General features: G+C 45.3%; 2 protein-coding genes across 14 annotated transcripts in view; one reads left to right on the top strand and one right to left on the bottom strand.

Annotated features, from left to right (window-relative positions):
- The window catches only part of OST4 (oligosaccharyltransferase complex subunit 4, non-catalytic), a 223,238-nt gene that overhangs the window by 93,236 nt on the left and 105,758 nt on the right, over positions 1 to 24,244 (top strand). The window lies entirely within an intron of this gene.
- Positions 1 to 24,244, bottom strand: part of DTNB (dystrobrevin beta) — a 188,207-nt gene that overhangs the window by 63,566 nt on the left and 100,397 nt on the right. For 7 of the 13 annotated variants that reach the window (XR_008208815.1, XM_052692300.1, XM_052692238.1 and 4 more), the window contains one exon: positions 19,454 to 19,474. The exons of 5 other annotated variants lie outside the window; for them this stretch is intronic. Coding sequence is in view for 6 of the 8 variants with exons in the window: in XM_052692300.1 (XP_052548260.1) it covers positions 19,454 to 19,474 (21 nt within the window). In the remaining 2 variants the exon portion in view is untranslated. Of the gene's footprint in view, positions 1 to 3,256; positions 3,447 to 4,020; positions 4,151 to 19,453; positions 19,475 to 24,244 lie in introns of those variants that run through there. One more of the 13 variants, XR_008208845.1, reaches the window with a different exon arrangement.

Below are 24,244 nucleotides of genomic sequence, written 5' to 3'. Positions count from 1 at the left end.
TTCACGTTTTCCTAAGGCCTAAATGAAATTCCTAAATGAAATTTTCAGCACTGAAACCTCTGCTCCTCGGGACGAGGACAGCAGTGCTTCCTTTCTCCTTGGGTTGATCGCCTGTGCATTCAAAGATTTCCAAAACCTGCTCTCAGTCCCCTCTTCTCTCAAGTAAAAACACAATTTCTTCACTTTTTTTTTCCTTCTCCAAAAATTCCTGCAATTTTTCAGGATAATTTTGAATTCTCAACATGCTCCCTGAAGCCCTTGCAATCTTCTCCTGTTTGATGCCATGAGCAAATCCAAGTCCCTTGCAGGAAGACTGAACAGTAATTAATTCAGGGCAGAAATAATGAACTATGGAGGAATTTCAATTTACACGTCTCTCTATTCTAACAGGAAAAGCTTGACGAGTGACCTTGGAGAAAACTTCCACAACCAAAGCTGTAGCTGCTGTTGGATGAGGCTCACCAGCTCCGTGCTGCTTCGATGCTACAGAAGGGATTTGTTCCAGATTTACCTGCAGCACTGCAGAGGAGAACTACAGCAGCAATGCTTTTTTATAACACAGATGTACCTGAATCGTTTTAACCTGTGATGAAAACAAGAATCCCATCAAGCTAATTTGGCACAGGGCCTCGTCTTCACCTGCTTTTGTAGAATCACAGATTCAAAGAATCAGTCAGGTTGGAGGAGACCACTAAGATCCCCAAGCCCAACCCCAACTCACCCCACCATGTCTACTCCCCATGTCCCTCAGTGCCACATCTCCACATTCGTTGAACACCCCTAGGGATGGTGAACCCACCACCTCCCTGGGCAGCTGTGCCACCGCAGCACTGCTCTTTATGAGAAGAAATTATGGGACTTGTTGGCTCAGCACATCGATGCAGCCTATCCAGATCCCCCTGCAGAACCTTCCTAACTTCGAACAGATCAGCACATCCTCCTAACTTTGTGTCACCTGCAAACTTACTGAGGATGCAATCAATCCCCTCGTCCAGATGGTCATTAATGACACTCCCCGTGGGGAGAAACCAAGTGATGCGAGCGGGGACTGCCTGGTTTTGCCATTTGTGGTTTGCTTTCTTGCTGCTATTTGAAAAACTGTTGATGCTAACCAGAAGTGCAGAAAAAAAACCTCCTTTAGTGCTACAGGTGAAACCATCCTGATCAAAACGTACGCCAAAGATAATTCACCCCTTTTTTCTGCAAATATTCTTTTAGAGAATAAAATACCGAAAATAATGTTGCGAAGCTCAGACACCTCACCAATACGTTTTGTTAACCTTATTGCTGTAGGGAAATTAAATTCCACCGTCCTCTGTGGCACATTAGCCCGGGCGATCTGCTGGCACACACTTCCTGCCTCCATTTTATGCATTACAGTAAAATTGACACTCACGTAGAGGCACACTACAAAGCTCGTTAGCGCAGCCAGCCATAAAACATGCAGAAATATATATATAGGAATACAGACACATATCTACAGAGGGCTCACGGGGAGGGGGAACGCACTGCAAACCCTCCAGCACAGCCCCCAGCCAGCACTGCGCCGGACCCCCGCGTTGCAGCCATGTGCAACCACTGCCCGTGGAATTAGATCAGATGCACACAGACACAGCAACGCCTGGCGGAGCGCGGAGCCGGCAGTGAAGCATTATACCCCGTGTTAATTAACAACGGTGGAACGCCCCGGAGCAGCAAATGCTGCAGCGCAGGGCAGGATTCATCGCGTCCTGCTGCCAAGCTGGTAGATCTCCCAGCCTCAGCGCTATTTCCACTGCTGTTCTGGCAACCTGATTGCATTACTCAGCTCTTTTTCCAATTTGCCTTTTCAGCGTTAATTGTAACGCACAGATAACCCGCTGCTTCAGGGCAACTGCTGTATGCAGCTTCCCCGCTGCCGGGGGGGGGAGTGTTTGGTGCTGACTGTGGCAACGAGAGCACTGCATCCCATGGAACTGCAGCACCATTGGATGGAAAAGTCCCTCAGGGTCAAGTCCAATGCTACCAACAAGTTCAACCATTAGGACAACGCTACCGAGGGCTCTGGGAGGTGAAGAGCAGCAAGGATGATCCTTGCTGTATCACAATAGAAGGAAGGGGGGAGGAGGAAGAGGAAACTCCATTTGTTGTTTTCCATGGGTCAGTAGGAAAACCCTCATTTTCTCCAGTCCCAGAGCACCGTCTGAGCGCCTCCATTCACGGAACGCTGTTTGTTTTCATTCCTCCCGATCCCCCCAGCTGTGGGATAGAGAGCAGGGATCAGGAAACAATAAAATCTTGGTTACCACACAGAATGCCTTCTTTCTCCTCGCTTCTTTCAAAGCCTGACATTTTTGCTTTCATCCACCATTTCCACAGTCGTGGGGCATGTGCCGTCCCCCCTTCCAGCAGGGCCTCACGCGGGGATTCAGTCCCTGCACTCAATATGTACCAGATTGTTCCCTTCACCGGCCTCGAGTGCTTCCCCACTCCTGCCTGGCTCGCTCTCTCCTTGCAGCGTTCCCAGGGCTCTTACAGTTTCAGTTCCCATACAATCCCCTGGCAGACTTGCATTACAAAGCCTAAAAGCAAGTGTTATCTTTCAAAATTATCCGTGCCGTGTTTTCAGCCATCTCAGCTGGCACTCTCACCCCGTTAACTCATCTGCAACCCAGCACGGATAGAACGATTTCCACCTCAGCTCTGCTCCGGTGCCCTCCTCCCACAGAAGCCCTCTGGGGTCCCACCCCACAGCCCCAGCCCTGGGCTGTGCCAGACGAGAGGTCCTGGCTCTGTTCTGGGGGCACCCAGAGAGCTTGGAGCAAGTGGGGGCTGCCAGCAATGCCTGTTCCTCACAGAATCGCACAATTGTTGAAGTTGGAGAAGACCTCTTTTAAGGAAAAGCCAAGAGCATCAAGACCAACCATCAGTCCAGCCCACCATGCCCACTGACCATGTCCCTAAATAGAATCATAGAATCATTCAGGTTGGAAAAGACCCCTACAATCCAACTCTTCCATGCCCACTGACCCCTTGGTGCCACACTGGCACGTTTGTCAAACACTTCCATGGAGACAGACGTTACTCAAGCATACACAAAGGGCTCCAGACCCAATTTCCCAGCCATAAAAATGCCCAGGAATGCTCACCTGAGATGAGCATGATCAGAAGGTGGTCTGCAGCTCTGCTTGACTTCCAGCACAATTACACCATGGCAGCAGAGCACTGAGAGCTGTGCTGATCACTGGGAGGAGGGGAGAAGCCCCTTCTTCACAGGGGAGAAGTCGCCTGCTCTTAGGAAACTTCCCGGATGTGCATGGAACCAGTCCTCAGCATGGCAGGTTGCTGTGGGCTCACCTTGATGAGCAGCAGGAAGGTGATGTGGTGGCACGGTGCCTCCAGGACCACAGAATCATAGAATAGTTTGAGTTGGAGGGGACCTTTAAAGGTCACCTAGTCCAACTCCCCTGCAACGAAGAGGGACTCGATGATCTAAGAGGTCTTTTCCAATCTTAATGATTCGATGATTCTGTGCTGTGTGTCAGGAAACAAATCTAGAAGCTGTAACAACTGACACATTGTAGGTGTCCCTGTTCACTGCAGGGGAGTTGGACTGGGTGACCTTTAAAGGTCCCCTCCAACTCAAACGGTTCTGTGACTCTGAGAAAGCACGTTAAAACACAAGACTCATCCCCTGACATTTTGCTTGTGGGGATCCGTTTCTCCCTCCACATAGGCAGCCTATGGCTTAAGAGAAGTGCTGGTAGCTGTTGGCCAGGAAATATGGGCTACGATAATGGATGCCACCCAATTAAGGAGCTTAGGGGATAAGTACCAGAACTAATGGGGCTCTGAATACATCCAGCTTTTAAAGTCACTGATTAAATTCTTGGTAGCAAGAATATGAAGCTAAAAATACAGCATATAAACAAGTTTGCACATGAGCTTCTAAGCAGGCAAGGGCATGTGTCTTACAAGAAAGTTGTACACAAACCACAGTTCTGCCTAAATACTTGACAGACGTTGACAACAAAGAAGTACCTTTGTAATCCTGCACGAGCAGGGAAAAAGCTTCCAAAGCCTGCAACTTCCAACAAGACACACATCTTGAAGCGCCAGCTTAATGCATCCAAAGAATAACGTCATGATGGTCAGCCTGATGGGATAACCACTGCCAAAAAAACAACAAAAATACGGGAAGCGAGCATGTGAGATGCTGAAAAAATGGCCAGTCCATTTGTGACCATGAGACAGACACCCAGAATCTCCCAGCTCAGAGCACAGAGTCGTTACGTGATACTCCGGATCAAGGAATCTGCCCGAGGCATTGCACAATAACAGGTTACAGGAGATAAACGCAGTGTTTGGTTTTGCTCTCTGTAACAGTTGTCAGCACAGGTCAGCCAGCAAGGCAGAGCCATGATTTGTGGTTATCTGTGGCCATGAAAGAGAGAGAAGAGAAAGGGTTCTGCTGAAAGATGATCTGCAGGCTGGAGGATGCAAGTGATATGCAATAGATGAATCCTCAAGGATTTGTCTATTTAATATTCTAATTACGCGCACAAAAATAACCACGCTCTAATGAAACTTCCTGATGACATAAAGGTTAGGATGAATCATTAATACAGAGGAAGATCAGAACACTGCAGATCAGGAATGGCTCAGAACAGCAGTGGCATGGAGAAGCCCTGGGAATGGGAACTGGAGCTGGGTACCAGGTCCACACTTGCCATAAATTGCAGTGGTGCTTCCTCCTCTATCAGAAGGAGGAATTCGTGGCATAAAGGAGAAAAGAGGGACACATGTTATGTTTTCTAACTCTGAAAAAGAGAAAATATTATTGCTACCTAATCACAGAATATCCTGAGATGGAAGGCAACATAAGGAGCACAGAGACCAACTAAGGACAACAGCATTGTGAAAACCTAGACTGAAAGACATCAAAAATTCTTTGGGTATATCCCAAAGTCGGTGCCCAAAGAAGAAGGAAAGAAAAATAAATGATGGTTAACAATAAAAACTGGTTGCATCAGCGCTTTGATTGCAGAAATTTTGATGGTTGGACTTTGTAATCTTGGAGGTCTTGTTCAACCTGAATGAGTCTGTGACTGGTCATGGTGGGAATGGTTGACGGTTGGACTTGGCGATCTTGGACGTCTTTTGCGGTCTTAATGGTTCTATGGTTCTATGTTATGTGCTTGAAATCTTAAATCCAACTCTTTTCCACTTAGGAAAAGTGAAGAGGAAAAGATGTGTGTGGGTAGCAGTGCCTCTCCTTCAGTATTTTTCCTACAGAATACAGAATTCCAGGATCTGACTACAAATGATCAGTGAGATAACTGATATAAAGAGTGCTAACCCAATCAAGTATCACAGCAAATGAGAGCTCAGAATGAGATGTTCTTTAAGCAACTGCTTGCCAAGCAGAGAAGTGAAGTTGTGTGGTTTTGTTAGATTTGAATTGGAACGAGATGATCTTAAAGGTCTCTTCCAACCCAAACCATTCTACGATTCTATGACTCTTTGGGTCTGCCAGGCTTCCATAAGGAACACTGTGCCTAGATGGGTTAGAAATGACAATTCTCTTCTACAAAACAAACCACACTTCAAGGTGGTGCACCAAGATGAAATGATTGATGCTGAGAAGATTGGTGCCTGATCTGAGAGCAGGTTTTATAAGTGGATTCTGTACAGCATTTTTGCTATTCAGCACACTGCTTTCTGAAGATACTTACCTTAAAGGCAGCAGGTTGGATGACTTGAACCCAAGAGTCCCCACAGAGATGCTTGACAAGGTTTTAGGTCTGCTGACATCCATTTTAATAAATCCTGAAGTGAGAGGGAAGCTCCAAGTGATGTATTAGCATTTTCCTCGATAGTATTAAACAGGAAGAGCAGAATGACTGAGTAGTTAAGAGCAGTTAGCCTAGGAGTCAATAAGTGGGGTGTCAACGGTGATGGCAGTGAAACAATTGAGCAAAATAATTCTGGACGCTACAGTGAGCGACAAAGAGTGAGAAGGAGAAGGTGCTGTGAAGAGAAAAGCCAAACAGAGGCGTTACTGCAAGAGTTGTAAAGATCACTGATGGCAGCAGTCTGGGATGCCTCCCCCTTCCCAGAGTATCCTAAAGGTAATTAAGAGCTCACTTTGGGCACATGTATTCTCCAGATGAAAATACAGAACAGCAGAGGTGTTTAATCTAGTCAGGAAAGGGAAAATCAGAGCCAGCTGGAAACTGAAGGCGTGTACATTCATCCTGGAATGGAGACAAGGTGTTTTTCACGGTGTACGATGTACCGTGGGGATAAACCATGATGGACACCAACGGACCCTTCTTACCATTGTGTTTTATCACAGAACCATAGAATCAAGATTGGAAAAGATCACCAAGTCCAACTTTAGAGACATTTCTGGCTAAACAAACTACCAAATGTTACGTAGGAAATAGCCTATGAGCTCATGCTCAGAAGCAGGTGTCAAACATCAATGTATTAGCACCATGAAATTCGTATGTGCAACGTTTCCTAATAGTTGAGAACCTTTTGCTATGCAAATGTTTCCCAAACATAAAAGTATTCACCGAGAGGTGAATTTACAAGTCTTGAAGATTTTTTATTCTTAAAACAAAAATCATTTTCTACATTCAGACAACACAAACTTGGAGCGCGTAAACAACAGTCATAGGAACAGCAGCATTCCTCAGCAATTCAAACGTTTCAGTCTTTTAAAAGAGGCTGCTCCGAGGAAAAAGCATCTGCTTCAAGGAATAGATAAATGACTGAAATCCATTAACAGAGAAAACTGTTTCTTGTAGCATTGTGCAATTACTGAAAAATCTGATTTCTCTGTGCTTGAAACACTTGTGTTATTCAGTAAAGTTTGGGGGAATCTAACCAGAGCTGGTTAGAATCACAGAATCATAGAATGGTTTGAGTTGGAAGGGACCTTTAAAGGCCATCTTGCCCAACTCCCTGCACTGAACAGGGACACCCACAGCTCCATCAGGTGCACAGAGTCCTGTCCAGTGTGATCTTTGGTGTCTCCTGGGACGCCTGGATCACCTCTCCAGGCAACCCCAACCTGGCAATTCTCAAGCCAGAAATCCTGCAGACTCAACAAATACCTCAATTTGGGTTACAGTGTCATACTTTATCTGACCACTGCTGATGCCAAATCCATGGTGGCGACCAGGTGAGGGAAGAGAAGAGCAATCCTGGATCCAAACTGAACCCCGGAGACTGGGCTGATGCACGCGGAGAAAGAAAGGAATAGAGCAGTCCCCAGGGGAGAGTGATGTCAGGGTGGTGATGGAAACAGTTACTCACTGGATGTGAGAATTAATCATTAATTAATGACACTCTGAAAAAGGAGAAAACCCTGGGTGGATTTACAAGGTCGCTCATCTGTTGTTTAAACGTGTGACCGTTGTGTTGGAGAGAAGTGTGAAAGCAATCGAGCTCAGGGCTTCTCCAGCTCCATAAAAACGTGGCTCGAGGTTTGAATTCGTTGGCAAAAAAAAGGGGGGAAGCCAATGAAGACCAAATGTGAGCGAGGACAGAAAACTCGGGAAAATACTTAAATTCTTCACGGCTTCCACAATTTCCTGGAATGCTCTCCAAGTATTTTATGCGGTCCTCAAGGATACCAGCGACCGAGCTCGGGAAGCTGTGTTGGTGACAGCAGCCAACACAGGTGCTGCCAGTCTGACCTGCTGCCAGAACCCAGTGCTGTGCCATGCAAGGTGTTGCAACAGGCACAGGTTAGCTCAGAAACACAGACCGTGGGCTCTCCCATATAAATTCCAGTGCTGGCTCTGGGACAGAGGCAGGGAGCACATCTGAGCCAGTGCAGTATGCAGCCTGCAGTGCAAAAGCAAAGAGCAGCCTGGAATGTGGAAAAATAATGCATTATTCACGAGAAGGATCGGCATTCAGCCTGGAACCAGCAGGGCTGACAAACTGCAGAGATGTTCCAGCAGCTGAACGAGGAAGGTTGCTGCCTACTTGCGCTTGAAAAGTTGAGACATGCAATGACTAAATGTGAGCCCTCTGGCGTGCTGTTCTGAGTTGAATCTCAGCTCAAATTTCACCTTTTTGGGGTGTTGCACGAAACTTTTTACCATAGCAGTGGTGAAGCCACTGCGTGATGGCAGTGCAGTCACTGACACCAGGGGCTGGGGACTTCCAGAGGGCACCAATGGTGAGCAAGGACTCACTTGCTCTTCTGGTGCTCTCAGGAATGGACAGCTGCAGCAAGGCATCAGAGGTTCCAGAAAGGGCTTCAAACAGGAGGTGACCTTAGGAGCACAGCCTGCAGGCAAACACAAAGCACCAGCTCCACCAGCTGAACCTGGATGTTCTGGTTTATCTACAGTTGACCAATGGTTGACGAATGGTTGACCATAAGCCAGCAGTTTGCCTTTGTGGCCAGGAAAGCCAATGGTGTTCTGGTTGATCAACAGTTGACCAACAGTAGACCATGAGCCAGCAACATGGCTGATGTGGCCAAGAAGGCCAACAAGCCTTGGGGAGCATTGCAGGGAGCATGGACAGTGGGGCGAGGGAGGATCTCCTCCATTCTGCTCTTCCCTGGGGAGGCCACATCTGGAGCACCAGCCTGTCCATCTCTCAGACCCACACAAATGAAATGCAGAACAATTCTGTGGATGTCTGGGGAATGGCACGTCGCACACAGTCTGGTCACAAGGCTGTTGATGGAATATTATGAATATAAATTCCTGCAGAAAGTGAACAAGATGCACTTTAAAAACCCATTTGAGAAATAGGAACAAATAGTTATATCGGGTCTGAGAAACACTGCTGTGCTATGTGCTATGTGCTTTATTCTCTGGATAAATCTATCTGTGCTTTTGCAGAAAATGAAAGTTTTGAGGTGCCCTTCACTAGTCATCTCCACACTCTCCAAAGCCACGCTTTTATAAATTTTCAGAGTTAAGTAGCAACGGGTAACTTAGCAACTTTCACTACTTCTCTGAAGTGTGCTACCTACAAAATACTCAAAGATTTGTCATCTTTTTTTAACATGCTCGGCTCTTAAAAAAAGCAATAATGAATGCAGATGAGTCGTCTACAAGGCTGGTGGTAGTCCAAGGATTCTGCAAGCACTTTGCAAACAAATAACCTCACCCATGTGAGTAATGACATTATTTGCAAGCAAGAGTGCCCTTGGTGGGTGCCTTGTAGATGATGGCCTACATGTGGTCCAGAGAAGTCAAGGCCAGATTTTAGTCCAGTGGTTGCAGTGGTGATGATCAAGGGCCCTAGCAAAAAATGAAATAGTACAGAGCTAGAAAGGACATATATAGAATCACAGAATCATTAAGGTTGGAAAAGACCTCTTAGATCATCTAGTCCAATGGTCATGCCGCCCTCATCAAGCCCACCTTGGAGGATGCCGAAGTCAAAGCCTCCTGGACAGTCAGGCCTGATTTCTTATCACAAGTACAGTAATTGTACTGTAAGCCTATCAAGCCCTATGGCAATGGCTTCCCAGGTAGGGAGGTTGGACATGGTGGTGCTCAGAGCTCCTTTTGATTCCTTTACTGTAAGGGTGACAGAGCACTGGAACAGGCTGCCCAGAGAGGTTGTGTAGTCTCCTTCTATGAACATATTAAAGACTTGTCTGGATGCCTACCTGTGCGACCTACTGTAGGGTACCTGCTTTAGCAGGGGAGTTTGGACTTGATGATCTCTTGAGGTTCCTTCCAACCCCTGCAATTTTGTGGTTCTGCAATTCTTCATCTTTCGCCAGAGGCCACTCCTCTGCTGAAGGAACCTCCTTACACCACTGGGGATGTGTGGTCTGCTGCCACTCCTGACGATGGCAGTAAGTCTTGGGATCGGACACTGCCAATGAAGAGTCTTCCGTTGGGTCATGGATTGTCTATGGTATCACAGATATGGAAATCAAAGGTTCAGGTCTTTCACACTGAGAAGAAGGAATGCATGCAGGGATATAACCTACTGTAGGGAAACTGCTTTAGGAGGGGGTTGGACTGGGTCATTTCTGGAAGTCCAAGTATCACAGGGATCCTGTGATATTTGTAATTTGGGCCACGCTGAACCCAACCACTGACATCCAGCTTAAAGAGGTCATACGGAGCCCTGAGGCTGATCAGTAGTGGGCGAAAAAATACAGAAATCTCTAAGAGAAATGATTGGATCACAGAACTCCATGCCCTCAAGTCACCAGGAGAGCACTGCTCCCCAGTGCTGTTTGTATGTGCACCAGTAGCACTGGCGCAACCCAATCAACCAACACCATGTGGATCTAGAGTTTTGCAGTTAATTTAATTTGATGAACTCATTAACGCTGTCAGAAACACGGAATTGAACTGTCAGTGTCTGGAGCACCATCTTATGCTGATCAGTCAAAATACTGAGATTTTCTCTTTCTCTTTAATTTACTGTGGGTTTGAGCACATCTACTTTGGGCTTGCAGCGTTGAAGAGGTATTTGCAGCAGTGAGTAAATCCCAAATACAAAACAAGCATTTATCTCCAGAACCAGTATGAGTTACACAACGTCAGTAGTTAGAACCACTTTCATTTTGCTTTGATAAATAAAACCTCCAAGAGGTTTCATTTTGAATGCATTGTGAAAGGCAAAGTGTGTGGCTGAAATGGATATTTCCTACCATCAGGCTCCAAGGTAAGGCTATTTTGATCAAGCACGTTGGACAAATAGATTCCAGGCCTGGTGTTTCATTTCTGCAGCATGGTGTACATTGACTATATCGATGCACTGTGATTTTTTTGATAGGGGTGTTGTAAATACGTGTTGTCGCAGCACAGAAGCCATCACTCTAATGGCCACCATCACATCTGAGCAAGCAAATATCAAACCTCATCGTTTCCTAGGTCTTGAATTCATAGTGTTTCCCTAATACTAAACAGCACTACACCTGTAATTTTGAGGTTTATCTTCTAGCGTGCTTTGAATCAGCTCCAACTACTAAAAAACATAAAGGAAAATAAGGGTCACCCAATAAAGGTGACAACAGGGAGGCAGATGCCGAGCACTGAAGACAAAAACCCTTACTCAGGACGCTCTGTGCTCTTCAAAAGCTGCCCACTTGCACACAACTCATTGGGGTTCATCACTAAATGAGACTTCGGTGACCCCAGTGCTGGTTTGAGATGGTGCTTTATGCGGATGATGACGCGGCTGTGCCTCCTCATCTCTCTTTAATTTGCACAAAGACAGAGTGCAAAAGTGTATTTGTGGGCTGGGGAAATAGAGAACAAATTGGAGAGGTGCCAATCACCCAGAAGAAACTAACGACTTCAAAAAGATGGAAGTTTACAACACAGTGAGCAAAAGAGTGATTTATGCTCAGAGGGATTATTTTGTTGTATCAGCCCGTACCTAAACGCTCGTGCTGCACATAACATGCTTTAACAAGATGTTTCGGGACTCCCTTTGAAAAAAGACAACTTTTAAAAAGAGAGGAGGTAGAAAAAGAGAGGAGGTAGCTCCTTACAAAGGAAAGGGGCAAAACGAAGCCATAAAGTCTGTGTAACAGATGATGAAATGAGCCCCAATTGCTGCCATCTGCTCGCAACCTTTGCCCAGCGAAATGAATTTCATGTGAGGTCAAGAAATCCCAAACTGCTATTTCCTCATTACTATTAATAAGGGCCAGGTGCCACATAAACCAGTGCTGGATCCAGATGTCCTTCATGTGGCTTTGATTACCCTCCTATGCTTGCATAATGATAGGAGGGAAAGCATTGCAAATGCACGCACAGAAACATATTTAATATTAATTTCTCTGCAATTGAATTACAGGAGATTAACACCACCATACACCTTCCCCTCCACTAAGTGTCCAGAGTTCAGCTCTGTGGACATAACTCCTGCAAGGTGCAGTTCTTAAGCACCGAGCTACAGCCTGTGCAGCTGCTCTACAGGCTTCTCCCATACTTTTCATGACAGCATACAAGAACCAATTCCTCATGCAGGTGACAGCCAAGATGCAAGCAACCCCTCTCATTTGAATTTCATCAACAGCTTGTTGGGTAGCCTTGAGTGTCTAAAAAAGGATCAGTTTTCCCTGTCTCTGAAATGGGCACACTCATGTTGATCCAGAAAGACAAGAAGTATAGTTGTGTATTTTCATGGAATCACTTGAGTTGGAAGGGACTCCTAAAGGCCATCTGGTCTAGCTCTCCTTTTGGTTAAGGTCAGAATTCTACAGACAGGCATACCTACAACACGTGGTACTGGACGTTGTTTTGCACACACTGAGGTGGTACGCAGGCACTGTCTGCATCTCTACAAACTTAAGCAGTTTGTAGATAAATAAGCTTATCTACAAACTAGATCAAGTCTTTGACTATAACATCAATCAAGATTTGTTGTAGAACCATCAGCATAGCTGTGAAATTCAGCTGGGGAGCACAGAGGCATTTCACATCCCGGACTGTACACAGATATCATTTAACCAGTTGCAATCTATGATTGAATAAACTATGGAAAGATAAATTATTCCTGAATTCTGTCTTCCGACTTTCAGTCTTGCCAAACCCATCATCAGCATCACATTTCCTATGGACAAAACAAGCAGCGCGTGAAACTCAATCTTGCCAAACAAATGCAAATCCTCGCAGCGTATCTCTGCAGTCATCTCAATGATAGCTCCACAACAAAAACACAACCTAGAGAAGCTCATGAATATCCTCCCCAAATTGTGGCAACAAATGCTTTGGTGGAGACATGCATGCGAAATGAAAAATCCCACTGCTTGCACCGCAATGAATTCTCGTGAACAAGCAGCACAGGATGGAAACACTCATTAGAGGGAGAATATCTGCCTCTGAAAAAAAACACTCTGCATACGAGATGCTTCATGATGACCTATGAAACACTCCTGCAGAACGAGCCTAAGCACTGAACGTGCACTTCCAAATCATCGCTGACTCTGTGGGGACACTGCGCATCATTTCTGCAAGCTCTCTGATCTGCTGCTGAGCCTCTCCCAGTCTCTTTCAGCCCAGATCTGTACTTCTTGAAGATCTGACATGAGGCCAACGAAGGTGTAGGTACAAGAATTTCCCGTTTCATCTTTTTTTTCTAGGAATGCTGTCTTTAATTAGAACGATGTCAGTGCTCTGATTTGGAGCACGGCCCCTCAGAAACTGCAAGAACATAACTGCTGGAGCAGGGAATATTGGCACGGGAAAAGGAATGTCTCAAGCTGGCTTTGCTGTCAAAGTCAGCTCATTGTGCAGCTGAACCCTTCATCTGAGGCTCTGCTTTATCCAACTGTATCAGCCCAGTAAGGCAGTAGGGCCTCTCCTTTTGCTTGCTTAGCAAAATATAAAGCCCTAGGAAGGAGAGAGCAGTGCCTCGAATGCAGGAAGAAGTTCCTGGGGCTCCTGGAGCCCCCCTGGCTCTCCTTGTCTGCCTACGGTACACCCACAGGAACTGCTCTGTGCGCAAGGCTGTTCCACTTCTAATCCTCTTTTTGCAAATAATGCATATTTCTGATCACCGTGACCAGGCTGTGGATGTCCCTGCTCACTGCAGTTGGACTTGACGACCTCTGAAGGTCCCTTCCAACTCAAAACGATTCCGTGATTCTAAAAAAGCAAGTAAGCAAACAAACGGAAACCTCGAGTGGAGCAAAACTGAAAATGCACATGCTGGGCAGCCTCTCGACAGAGGATCTGTTTAGAAAATAGAAAACCCTTCAGCTGTTCCTGAAGTGCATTAGGATGAATAAGCATATTTTTTCCCCGAAGTCAAAAGCAAGCGCAGCCACAATGCTTTTGTGCAGAGCTTTGTTAGAAATGGTAGTGGCGAAAAGTTCAGACTTGGCATACGTGTCTTTCTCAGCTTGGAAAACATTAAACTGAACAAACTCCTGCCTGTTCCTGGCTGTGCAGTCCAAGATGTGATTAAGTACAGAGGAATGCAATTCAGGGAAGACATGAATGGAGCGAGTGCTCTGCATAAATGGTTCTACGCTATGGCTGTTCCCTCCTAATGGGGCAGCAGGAACACAGGAAAAACTGCAGATCCCCGTGACAATTTTCTCAACTGCTATTTTTGAAAGTATCTATTTACTACGAGTCAGAAATAACCAAAAAAATATCCAAGTGCTATTCGCTGTCTTAGTTTGTCTTGCACATCTGACAGCACTTTGTACAACTGTAGAATCACAGAATCGTTTGAGTTGGAAGGCCCCTTTAAAGGTCATCTTGTCCAACCCCCTGGGAATTAATAGGGACACCCACAGCTCCATCAGGTGCTCAGAGCCCCGTCCAGCCTGACTTTGGGTGTTCTCAGGGACATCCACCACTTCTTGGGATAACCTATTCCAATACTTCATAGAAGAGAATCATCGAATCATTAAGGTTGGAAAAGACCTCCAAGACCATCAAGCCCAACAATCAACTCATTATCATCATGCCTACTCATAGAATCATTAAGGTTGGGAAAGACCTGGCTCCCAATACAGTGTTAAATGCTCAACATTTAAGTGGCTCTTCTGGAGTCTTTCTGGGTTTGACATCCTTTAGGAGGCCCATAAACATGGTTTGTGGCGTGGAGGCACAAACTCAAAGCTTACTCTGAAGCTAAATCTGTCTATAGGAGTGAATTGAATCATGCCCAGGAGTGCTTCTGGCACTGCAACAAGGTAATTTACAGCAGTGAAGTGTGAGAATGCTCCTTGGCACAGCTTTGACACTTTTCAGCCATCACATTCCCCAGCACTCCCAAGCACGCTGTGGGGACCATCCCCAGTGCTGCATGCAGCCACCAGGTCCTGCAGACCAAGGTGTTCCTGTGCCAGCTGGCTTCAGAATCACAGAACTTTTCCATGCACACAGACTTAGCCTGTGAGACTCAAGAACTGCTGCAATTCTTTTCAGCTTAATTGGGCAGGTAGAGCTGCCAGTGTGGTAGGCGAGCAGAGGTACTCTTCTAAATTTCATAGAGTCATGAAGGTTGGAAAAAACCACTAAAGGTCATTGAGTCCAATCACCACCATGCCTACTGACCGTGTCCCTGAATAGCATCATAGAATCATTGAGGTAGGAGAAGACCTCTAAGATTACCAAGTCCCACTGTCACCCAGCCCCACTGTGCCCGCTTTGGAGGATGCCAAAACATACACAGCAGTCCCAGATTCAGATATCAGCACACTGAGGCTTCTTCACGGCTCTTCAAGGTTAGGAATTACTCTCTCTGCAGAAAACTGGGGCTCCCAAGAGCCCATCTGTGAGGTTGAGGAACAACCCTCCCACGATGTCCATGACCTCTTGAGTGTGGTTTGGTGACAGCGTGCCCACTTTTTCCATTTGGTAACACAACCTCAACACTCAAGAGCCTCATCTGCTCTGCAACGCTGTACGGTTCCCACCATCTTCTGAAAGGAAAAGATTTCCATTCCAGTCTTTAAACACTCCCATGTGAGCTCCTCTGCTGTGAGGCTGTTTCTGTGCCTGTCTGGCACCAGATCAGTTCTCTTGACGCTCTTCTGGATTTGTTGTATGTATTGTACTACATGCCAGAGACACGATACATGTGATGTACATCTCCGTGAATTCCTTTAACGTTCCTCTGAATATCGAACAGCACAGCTCCAATGGCTGTTCGTTTGACAATAAAACAAAGGTTTTAATATTTAGCAGATTATTTAAGTCTCTCACCAGCTGTGACATGAACATGGTCCTGTTGTAAATTAGGATCTATGCTGGAAAAGAACTTTATTAGCTAGGACACAACAATTTTAGCAGTGGGAGAGAACAGTGTGATGGGTTATGTGGCTTAATACTCCATTACTGAAATAATCTCTTTATACAGTATTTTTTCTTTCAGGATGTGATCAGGACTGGCCCAACTCATTTGAAGGAGTCCCTCAGTGCCACATTTCCACATTTCCTGAATACCTCCAGCAAGTGAGCCCACCACCTCCCTATGCAGCCTGTTCCAGTTCCAGACCACCCTTTTGAAGAAGGAATTGTTCCTAACATCCATCCTGTCCATGCTTAGCTGGGCACGTTCAGCCCTTGGAATGCATGGTGAAGTTGCTATCCCTGGAGGTGTTCAAGAAATGTGGAGATCGGAGAATCATAGAATCACCAAGGTTGGAAAAGACCTAAAAGCTCATCCAGTCCAACCGTTCACCTGTTCCCAACAGCTCCTACTAAACCATGTCCCTCAACACAACATCCAGCCTTTCCTTGAACACCCCCAGGCTCGGTGACTCCACCACCTCCCTGGGCAGCCCATTCCAGTGCCCAGGATGTGTCCAGATGTTCCAGTGTCCAGAGATGTGGCCCTTAAGGACATGCATGGTTTGTGGGCACGGTAGGCATGGGTTGGACTTGGTGATCTGAGAGGTGTTCTTCAACTTGAATGGCTCCATGACTCTGCGTTGTCTTTACAATGAACATTATGGCATTTTCTTCAGGAAGTCTTTTTTTGCTGGTCATGAAACTTGCTTGAATACAGCCAGGAAAACCGATCCTCTTTGACTCATCCCCTGTAACTGTTCTTAGCAATACTGCAAAGATGGGATATAATTTGCTGCTCTAGCAGAAAAGGGAAATCAGAAATTCCTGAAGCGGATGCTAATGCTACTGCTTTTGATGTGCGGCCAGTCCTGAATCAGAGACTGCTCAATTGATTTGCCTCTTACTTACCTTAATCCTTCATGTAAATGGATGTTGTCACCACATAATCGATCCATCTCATCAGAGGGTGAGAGGATCATCCCTTCAGATCGCTGAGAACTTCTCTTCCATGGCTCCCAGGCAGTGTTCCACATTTCTTCCCATCTGTGGTTCAGCTGTTTCTGGACTAGACTGTAGCCCTTTGTGAAGTACCAACCAGACCAGGCTTTTCTTCCATGCCTGATGGGCAGGGGAAGGGCTGGCTGAGCACGTGTTAGACTGGGACCCTTTTAAAGATATTCTTACAGAGGGAAGATGCAACTCTACAACCACTACAACTGGCAGAGGTTGTAAAGGGCAGTGTGACGCTTGATAATATTTTCAACATGCTTCAGTTGGCTTTAAGCCAAACTGTCACAAACAGCTCAGGTACATTTGGTATGGAGAAAATGCATGACATGAAGTCCTGAAGACATCTGGAAATGGGGGTACGGTTCAATGAATCCTTCTGGACTTCAAACTGGAGATGTTCCATTAATGCCTTTCTGGAACAGCGCTGACACCAATTCACAGTGTGATGTGTAGAGCTGCTAGTGGTGACACAAGTCCAGCTGGAAGACACCCGCTGGGGGTGTGCCTCAAGGGTTGTCACTGGAGCCACAACTATTTAGGATCTTCAGTAATGATTTAGATGAAAGGAGAGCACTCACCCCCAATGAGTGCAAAACTGTGAGAGCAGCAGATACACCAGATGGTTGGAGTGCCATTAGAGGGACCTTGGCAGACCTTACCAAACCGGTTGGTGTCCCATCCCTGGAGACAGCCAAGGTGAGGCTGAACGGGGATCTGAGTGCCTGATCCAGCTGTAGGTACCCCTGCTCACTGCAGGGAATTGTACTAGATGGCCTTTAAAGGTCCCTTCCAACTCAAACAATTCAAAATCTTTCCCAGTGCCATACCACCTAGAGGATGAAGGAAAGGCTGTGGGTATTATCTGCCTAGATTTTAGTACAGCCTTTGTCTCTGTCTCCCATGGTATTCCCCTGAAGAAGTTGGTAGATGGGAGTCACCATCCCTGGAGGTGTTCCAGAACCACAGAGATGTGGCACTGAGGGACACGGTCAGTGGGCGTAATGAGATGGGCTGGGGTTGGTGATGTCAGAGGACTTTTCCAACCTGAAAGATCCTATGATTCTATCCAGTGAAACGGCCAGATGCACTTTTATAGTTAGGAGAACAATTTCGGTCTATTTCAGCCTACATAAACATAAGGATGTAAATTTTCCACTCCTACCGATTAGCAGCGTGCCCTTTGGCTGGCCAAAATCTGCTTTCCTGAGTTTCAGATCCTTTTTGGCTCATTCGTCATCAATTCCAACAGAACGGGACTGGCAGCCTAACAATGTACTGACATTATTTTAGCACTCAGTTTTGGCTCTCTTATCCTCTTACTAACACACTGCTCCAGGGATTGAGAGGAAGTAAAATTGGGCAAGTTATTCACTTGATCTCCTATTTACTCTATTTTTCTATATTCAGAATCAGGACGAACATCATAGCGGAGGAAAAACAAGATAATAACATGCAGCACTTCCACGTAGAGCATTATTCCTAGCAAAGATGGTGGGTAAGAAAATGACATACAGTGACAGTATGACAGTACAAAATAGGAGGACAGGGACTGAGGCATGTTGGCTCTTTCCTTTCTCCAGGAAATTCCTTAAGATTGGTGCCATGTGCTGCAATCTGTCCCCTTCCCTAAGCCAAAGGATTTCTGCAAGGTGCCTTGGCAGACCCAGGGATAAATCTTTACTGGAAGGATCACCGAAAGACAAACTGATCTCCAACAGGAGATGCACACTTACCTCAATCTTATTTTTAAGTTGATGGCAGAATTGTAATAAAAAGCCACCCCAAAATTACCCAAAGTGAATTTCAGCACATGTAGCTTTGAAGCGTTTTCAGCAATCGAAAATACAAAGAAATATAGATTTAATTATAAAAAAAAAAAATAAAAATCACAATAATTTCCAATTAATGTATCTGATAAGATGTAAAAGAAACCCCAACAATCAGAAACATGGGATTGATCGCCATTAATGCTCTGCGTACAAGGAAAAACATGCTCAAAAATGCTGGAAATTTGTTCTGCTGGAGGGAGACGCTGAACATCTGGCTGTTCCTGAGAAAAGCAAAAGGGCTCCCTCTGGAGTGGATTCCGAAATCAACACAGGACTCAGATTTTAATAGGTGGGCAGCAGAAATGAAAATCAGTAACAGAGCAAACGCGTTCTTGCCTCTTGTTGGTTTGCTCATCCTGCGCACAGTGAGCACAGCAGACTCATTCAAGCAGACTATGCCATGATTGAGAGATATGGATCCATGCCTAGAATATTAAGTCATTAATTAGTTTTCATGCATGGGCTTGTATGTGGCAAAGAGGCAAATTAAGGATACCTGAAGAGACAAGAAAGCTTTCCTAGCAAGGAAAACACTCCAAGGAGTTGCCAAGAAAACACATTACAAAGCCAGCTGAGAATCCAAATTTTCAACCCTGGATGGTCATGCACAATTCTATGAAAACCCAACATGGCCACCGCTTGCGTGCTCACAGCAATCAACTTCATTTGAAAGGGAGAGAGGAAAAGCTTTATGGATGGACACAAAACCATGCTCTGCTGAATAATCACGGGGGTTGCTTTCAAACTCACCCGTGACGAAGACCCTCCCGTTCCCGTGGCTTATTTGCATACAAGCCAGTGAACAGAAATTTGTATTTTCATGCAGAAAGAAGAAAAAAGATGACCTACAAACTGAAGTCAACTTACTGCCTGTTTTTGCTCTTCTTCCTATAATGGTTGGCGAAAGATAAAGGTGAAGAAAGAAACAGGATAGATTAATTACCACGTTACAAGGGAACATACATACACATAATATACAACAGATCCAATGAAGGAGGAGAACGTGGCAAACTGTAGGAACATCTGCAGTCACAAACAGAAACAGTCAAGTTGGGTTAAGAGCTACATGGGAATGTAAAGGTGTAATCTGTCCCATTTTAAAAGATCACTTTTGTCCAAATGGCCATTGGTGTTTGGGAACATTGGAAACATGGAATGCAGATCACTGTGGGCTAGGACTCTCTTCCTGTCCTAGACTCAGAAATGACTCTCCAAATGTCCTCAAGACAACCTTGCTTTCAGACTGAAAAGTTTGCCAATGCCACTTGAGGTGTGCAATCAGTGCACTGCTTCTGGTTCCTTGCCATCACGAAGACTGAAAGTGTCATAACCTGAGAGGCAAAGTATCACCTTTCTGATCATGGAGTGAGCACTGGGCCTGTAGTGAGCTCTGCAGATTGGGTTTCAAAAGGGCAAATTTATGCGAGGTGGGCTCTTTGGGTTTTTGAACTAAAGCATACCTACAATGGGAGAAGAGAAACTGGGAGGCACTAGAATCAAAGATATAAAGTAGATACAAAGATGGAGAGAATGATATTGCTGTTGCAATTCAACTTTGATCAGTACAGAGCACGCTAATTTGAAAGACCAAAAATGGTGAAATATGGACGAATTTATGCTCTTTTGAATCAGAGCAATGCATGCTATGACCCTTCTGAGCCAGTGGGATCACTCTGCAACATCAACCATACAAGCATTTCTCGTGCCACTGTGCAAAATCATAGCAATCACTGAAATATCACAAGAGTTACTTTCTAAGTCAAATGCTTTCACACATTTTGTCCTTGCCTATATAAGAATGGGCTTCATAACAGTGGGTACACTGTGTTTGTTGCATGAGTTTGCTTCCACGGAGGAAGGCAGCAGCTGTGGTGGGGTAGCAACAGTGTGCATTAGAAGGAAAGGTTGGCAGTGGGTTTTTTTTTGTTTGTTTGTTTGTTCGTGCAGAATCAGCATTTCCAGCTTTTTTTGAAGATAACAGCATGCATTCTCCCCAGTGGTGGCTTTGCACAAAGTGCAGAGAGCAGCAGGACTGCTCCCCAGTGCATCTCTCCAGAAAGCAGTTCATGCAATTAAAATGAATGGAATACAAGTTGCTTCTGACCTTGAAAGGCTGGGATCCCTGTATCCCCCTTCTCTCATTTATGCCCTGACCACCCAGAGCCTGACCTCAAATTTAGATTGGGTTCTTCTCACCAACCACTACCCCAAAAGATAGTGATGTGTTCCTGAGGGCACTGCAGAGATGTCTGGTAATGTATAACCACATAATCCCTCATTTCTGAGTGGATACTTTTGTTTTTTCTCCCAAGGTTTGGGATTCAGGTGCATATTTAAGTACTGATGCATCAGAACTTGGTGCTCCTGGTGCCCTTCCCTTGCTCCCATGTTTCCAGTTGTTCCTTCTCCCAGCGCAAGGACTCACAGGACCAGATGGTGAGCCAGGACAGGGAAAAGATCTTAAACAACCTCTACTCTACAAAAAAAAAAAGTTGTTAGTTTGAAAAATGAGGCTTTAGTATTAACTGCAGATGTGGAAAAAAAACAAAAGCCACACAAAAAAACTTCTCAAGAAGTTGCAGTGCTCTGCAAGAAGAACCAAGCATTTGTAAGATAAATCATCAAATCAGCCAGTGAGGAAATTACCATTGAGGAAATAGAAAAAAGTGAAATGGGATCTGTCTGCTGAACATCCTCCTAGCTTAAGGCAAAAACCCTGCAAGAAGGCAGACAATCATCACCACTGACTGCTTATTACAAGAGTGCAGGCTAATGGCACTAGGTGATTACGTGAGACTTCAGGATAAAAATGGACAGCTAAGCCAATAGCCTGGATGAGGAAAAGAAGAGAAAAATGATTTGAACAGGGCAGCTGAGGGCACTGCGGGCAGATGAGAGGCAGGCAGGCTGCTGAAGAGTTGGACTCGATGATCCTTATGGGTCCCTTTCAATTTGGGGTAGAATCACAGAATCGCGGATTCACAGAATCACTGAGGTTAGAAAAGACCTCCAAGATCACAAAGTCCAATCCCAACCCATTCCCACCACGCTCACTGACCACGTCCCTCAGGGCCACATCCACCCTTTTCTTGAACACCTCCCTTGGCAGCTTGCTCCAATGCCCGAACGTTCTTTGGGATAAGAAATTTTTCCCAATACTCAACTTGGATACTCTATGATTCTATGAAACTGGTGCTGGTTGACATCTGGATGGAGCTTGGTGGTCATCTGGTGATGAGTGTCAATTTGAGGAACACAACCTTGCCCTAAGGAACCCACAGTGCGCTTCAAGATGCATTGGACAGTGCAGCAAAATACCACTGCCAGCATTTAGAGAAGAGCTGAGTGCAACCAGAGCATGTACTGGACAATCCTCCAATACATCCCCACCATGGTGGAATCAAGTCCTTCCGATGATGCCAAGTCACTGTCTGTTCTTCTGTAGGCAGAAGAACAAGGAAAGATGTGGAGCTCTGTGTGGAGATCAACCTGAAGCGCAGGCTGTAGCAGTGTGGGAAGATGGATTTCAGGTTGGATATTAGGAAACATTTCTTCTCCAAAAGAGCAGTGCTGCAGTGGCACAGCTGCACAGGGAGGTGGTGGGGTCACCAAACCTGGAGGTGTTCAATGTGAAGAATGTGGAGATGTGGCACTGAGAGATGTGGGCAGGGGGCATGGTGGGGTGGGTTAACAGCTGGCCCATTCTGAGCATTACATTGAGTCAATTTTCAGTGTATAGAGGTCATAAGTGGGGTGGGTTAACAGCTGGCCCATTCTGAGCATTACATTGAGTCAATTTTCAGTGTATAGAGGTCATAAGTGAGAATGAACAAAATGGCAGAGAGAAAAAAAAATCAGAAAAGGCGTAAAGGAATTCTGTGACAAATAATGCTGGAGAAATCATCAGGGCAGAGTGAAAACTCCCCCTTTTCATTGTAACTAACAGCACCCAGTGAAAACAGAGATGCCCAATATCAGTTAATCACCTTGTCTCCTCTATATTTAATGGAAAAAACCAGATGAACCCACAGAGAACAACAATGCCTTTCCTCCCTTCCCTTTTACAGAGGGAGCTGGGATACCAGACATTCAAATAACCAAAGTTAAGATCAATCCAACTCTAAATGGTGAACTGAAGGCAGCATTAAAAATGCAGAAAATACTGTATAAGAAAATGGAAAAAACATAAAAGCTTAACAGCTGATCTAAATTATAAATGAAAACTTTTAAGTGCGCCAAATGACAAGAGAAGATAAAACTTGAACTAAAAATTCATGTCTGACAGGGCTAAAACCACCAAAAAGGAGACTTTGAAATGAACACATACCAGAGGTGGTGTGCACTGCTTCTTGATAGCAAAGATGGCAACATTTTTAGTATAGGAGCAGGAATTACTGTTTCTTCTCTGTGTTTGAGTAACAGGAGGATAAAGTGCCTCCCCCTGGGAGTCAGAGAAATGCTTTCCACCGATACTGAGAAAAGGTGTTAAAGAGGATCTGCTGGTGTTTTTAGATCAACAAGGCTGTAATTACATGAGTGGTTACCTTGTCCAGCCAAGGTAATCTTCAACAGACTCCAGAATACCAAGGATTGGGATGCGCTGTAGTACTGATACTCAAAAAGGAAGACAAGACAACTCATTAAGTGCAAACATCTTGCCTCGTCATTAATTCACTGAGGTGCTGATACAAGGCTCGAGTCGTAAGCAACATATGAAGCTTCACATATGAAGAAAATAGACACTGCCCAGCAGTGTCACATGCAGAGCCCAAAACCCACGGAGAAGAATAGGAGGCAATAAGTGTCTTTCCCTTTCCTTGGCATCAAAAAAAAAACATATGAAGAAAATAGATCTTGCCAAATAAATCTGATTTTGTTGTTTGGATCGTGTTACAAGTTTGACTTCTAAAGGAGCTGCACAGATGCAATGTATCTGACTATGAGGGAACTTACTGGTGACACCCCATTAACCAGGTAGCACTGCTCACAACAAACAAGGCACATCAAGTGCAGCGAGAATGGGACAACTACAGATTTCAGAGAAAAGACTGAAAAGGGCCACCGGTGACATATCTGCAAAGGGAAAAACCAGGGACACCAAGAACTCCTTCATTTAATGGAGGGAGAACCCTATGGAATAATGGAATCATTAGGGTTGGAAAAGACCTCTAAGATCATCAAGTCCCACCGTAACGCAACACGTAAAACCAAGTAATGACAAAATGGCCACGGGCTCTTGGGATAACTCAGGTTGGAGGGGACCTCAGGAGGTCTCCGGTCCAATCTCCTCCCAGGACAGAATCAACTTCATCCCAGGCAGGTTGCTCAGGGCCCTGTCCAGTTGGGTTTCAGAAACCTCCAAGCATGGAGCTGGCACAGCCCCTCAGGGTTCCCCAACATCCTCCTGGGGAAGCTCTTCCTCATCCCTGTCCCATTTCTCCCATTGCATACTGTATCTCTTAGATCAAAAACACTTTGAGTGAGGACAGTGTTTTCCCATTTGTTTTATAGAATGAGACCCGTGTCCAGTTTGAAGAATGCAAAGAAGAAACGCACAACAATATTTCAGAGTCTGGTGATGAACTGTGAGCTTAGCTCTGGCAGTAGGCTCTGAAAAGAATAATCAGAAATCCAAAGAATAACGTATGCTATAGATTA

Source organism: Tympanuchus pallidicinctus, unplaced genomic scaffold (assembly GCF_026119805.1).
Source record: "Tympanuchus pallidicinctus isolate F22 unplaced genomic scaffold, pur_lepc_1.0 scaffold1, whole genome shotgun sequence".
In the NCBI taxonomy this organism is placed as follows: Eukaryota; Metazoa; Chordata; class Aves; order Galliformes; family Phasianidae; genus Tympanuchus; species Tympanuchus pallidicinctus.
The sequence above is the reverse complement of the archived record's forward strand: the minus strand, read 5'-3'. Positions and strand labels throughout refer to the sequence as shown.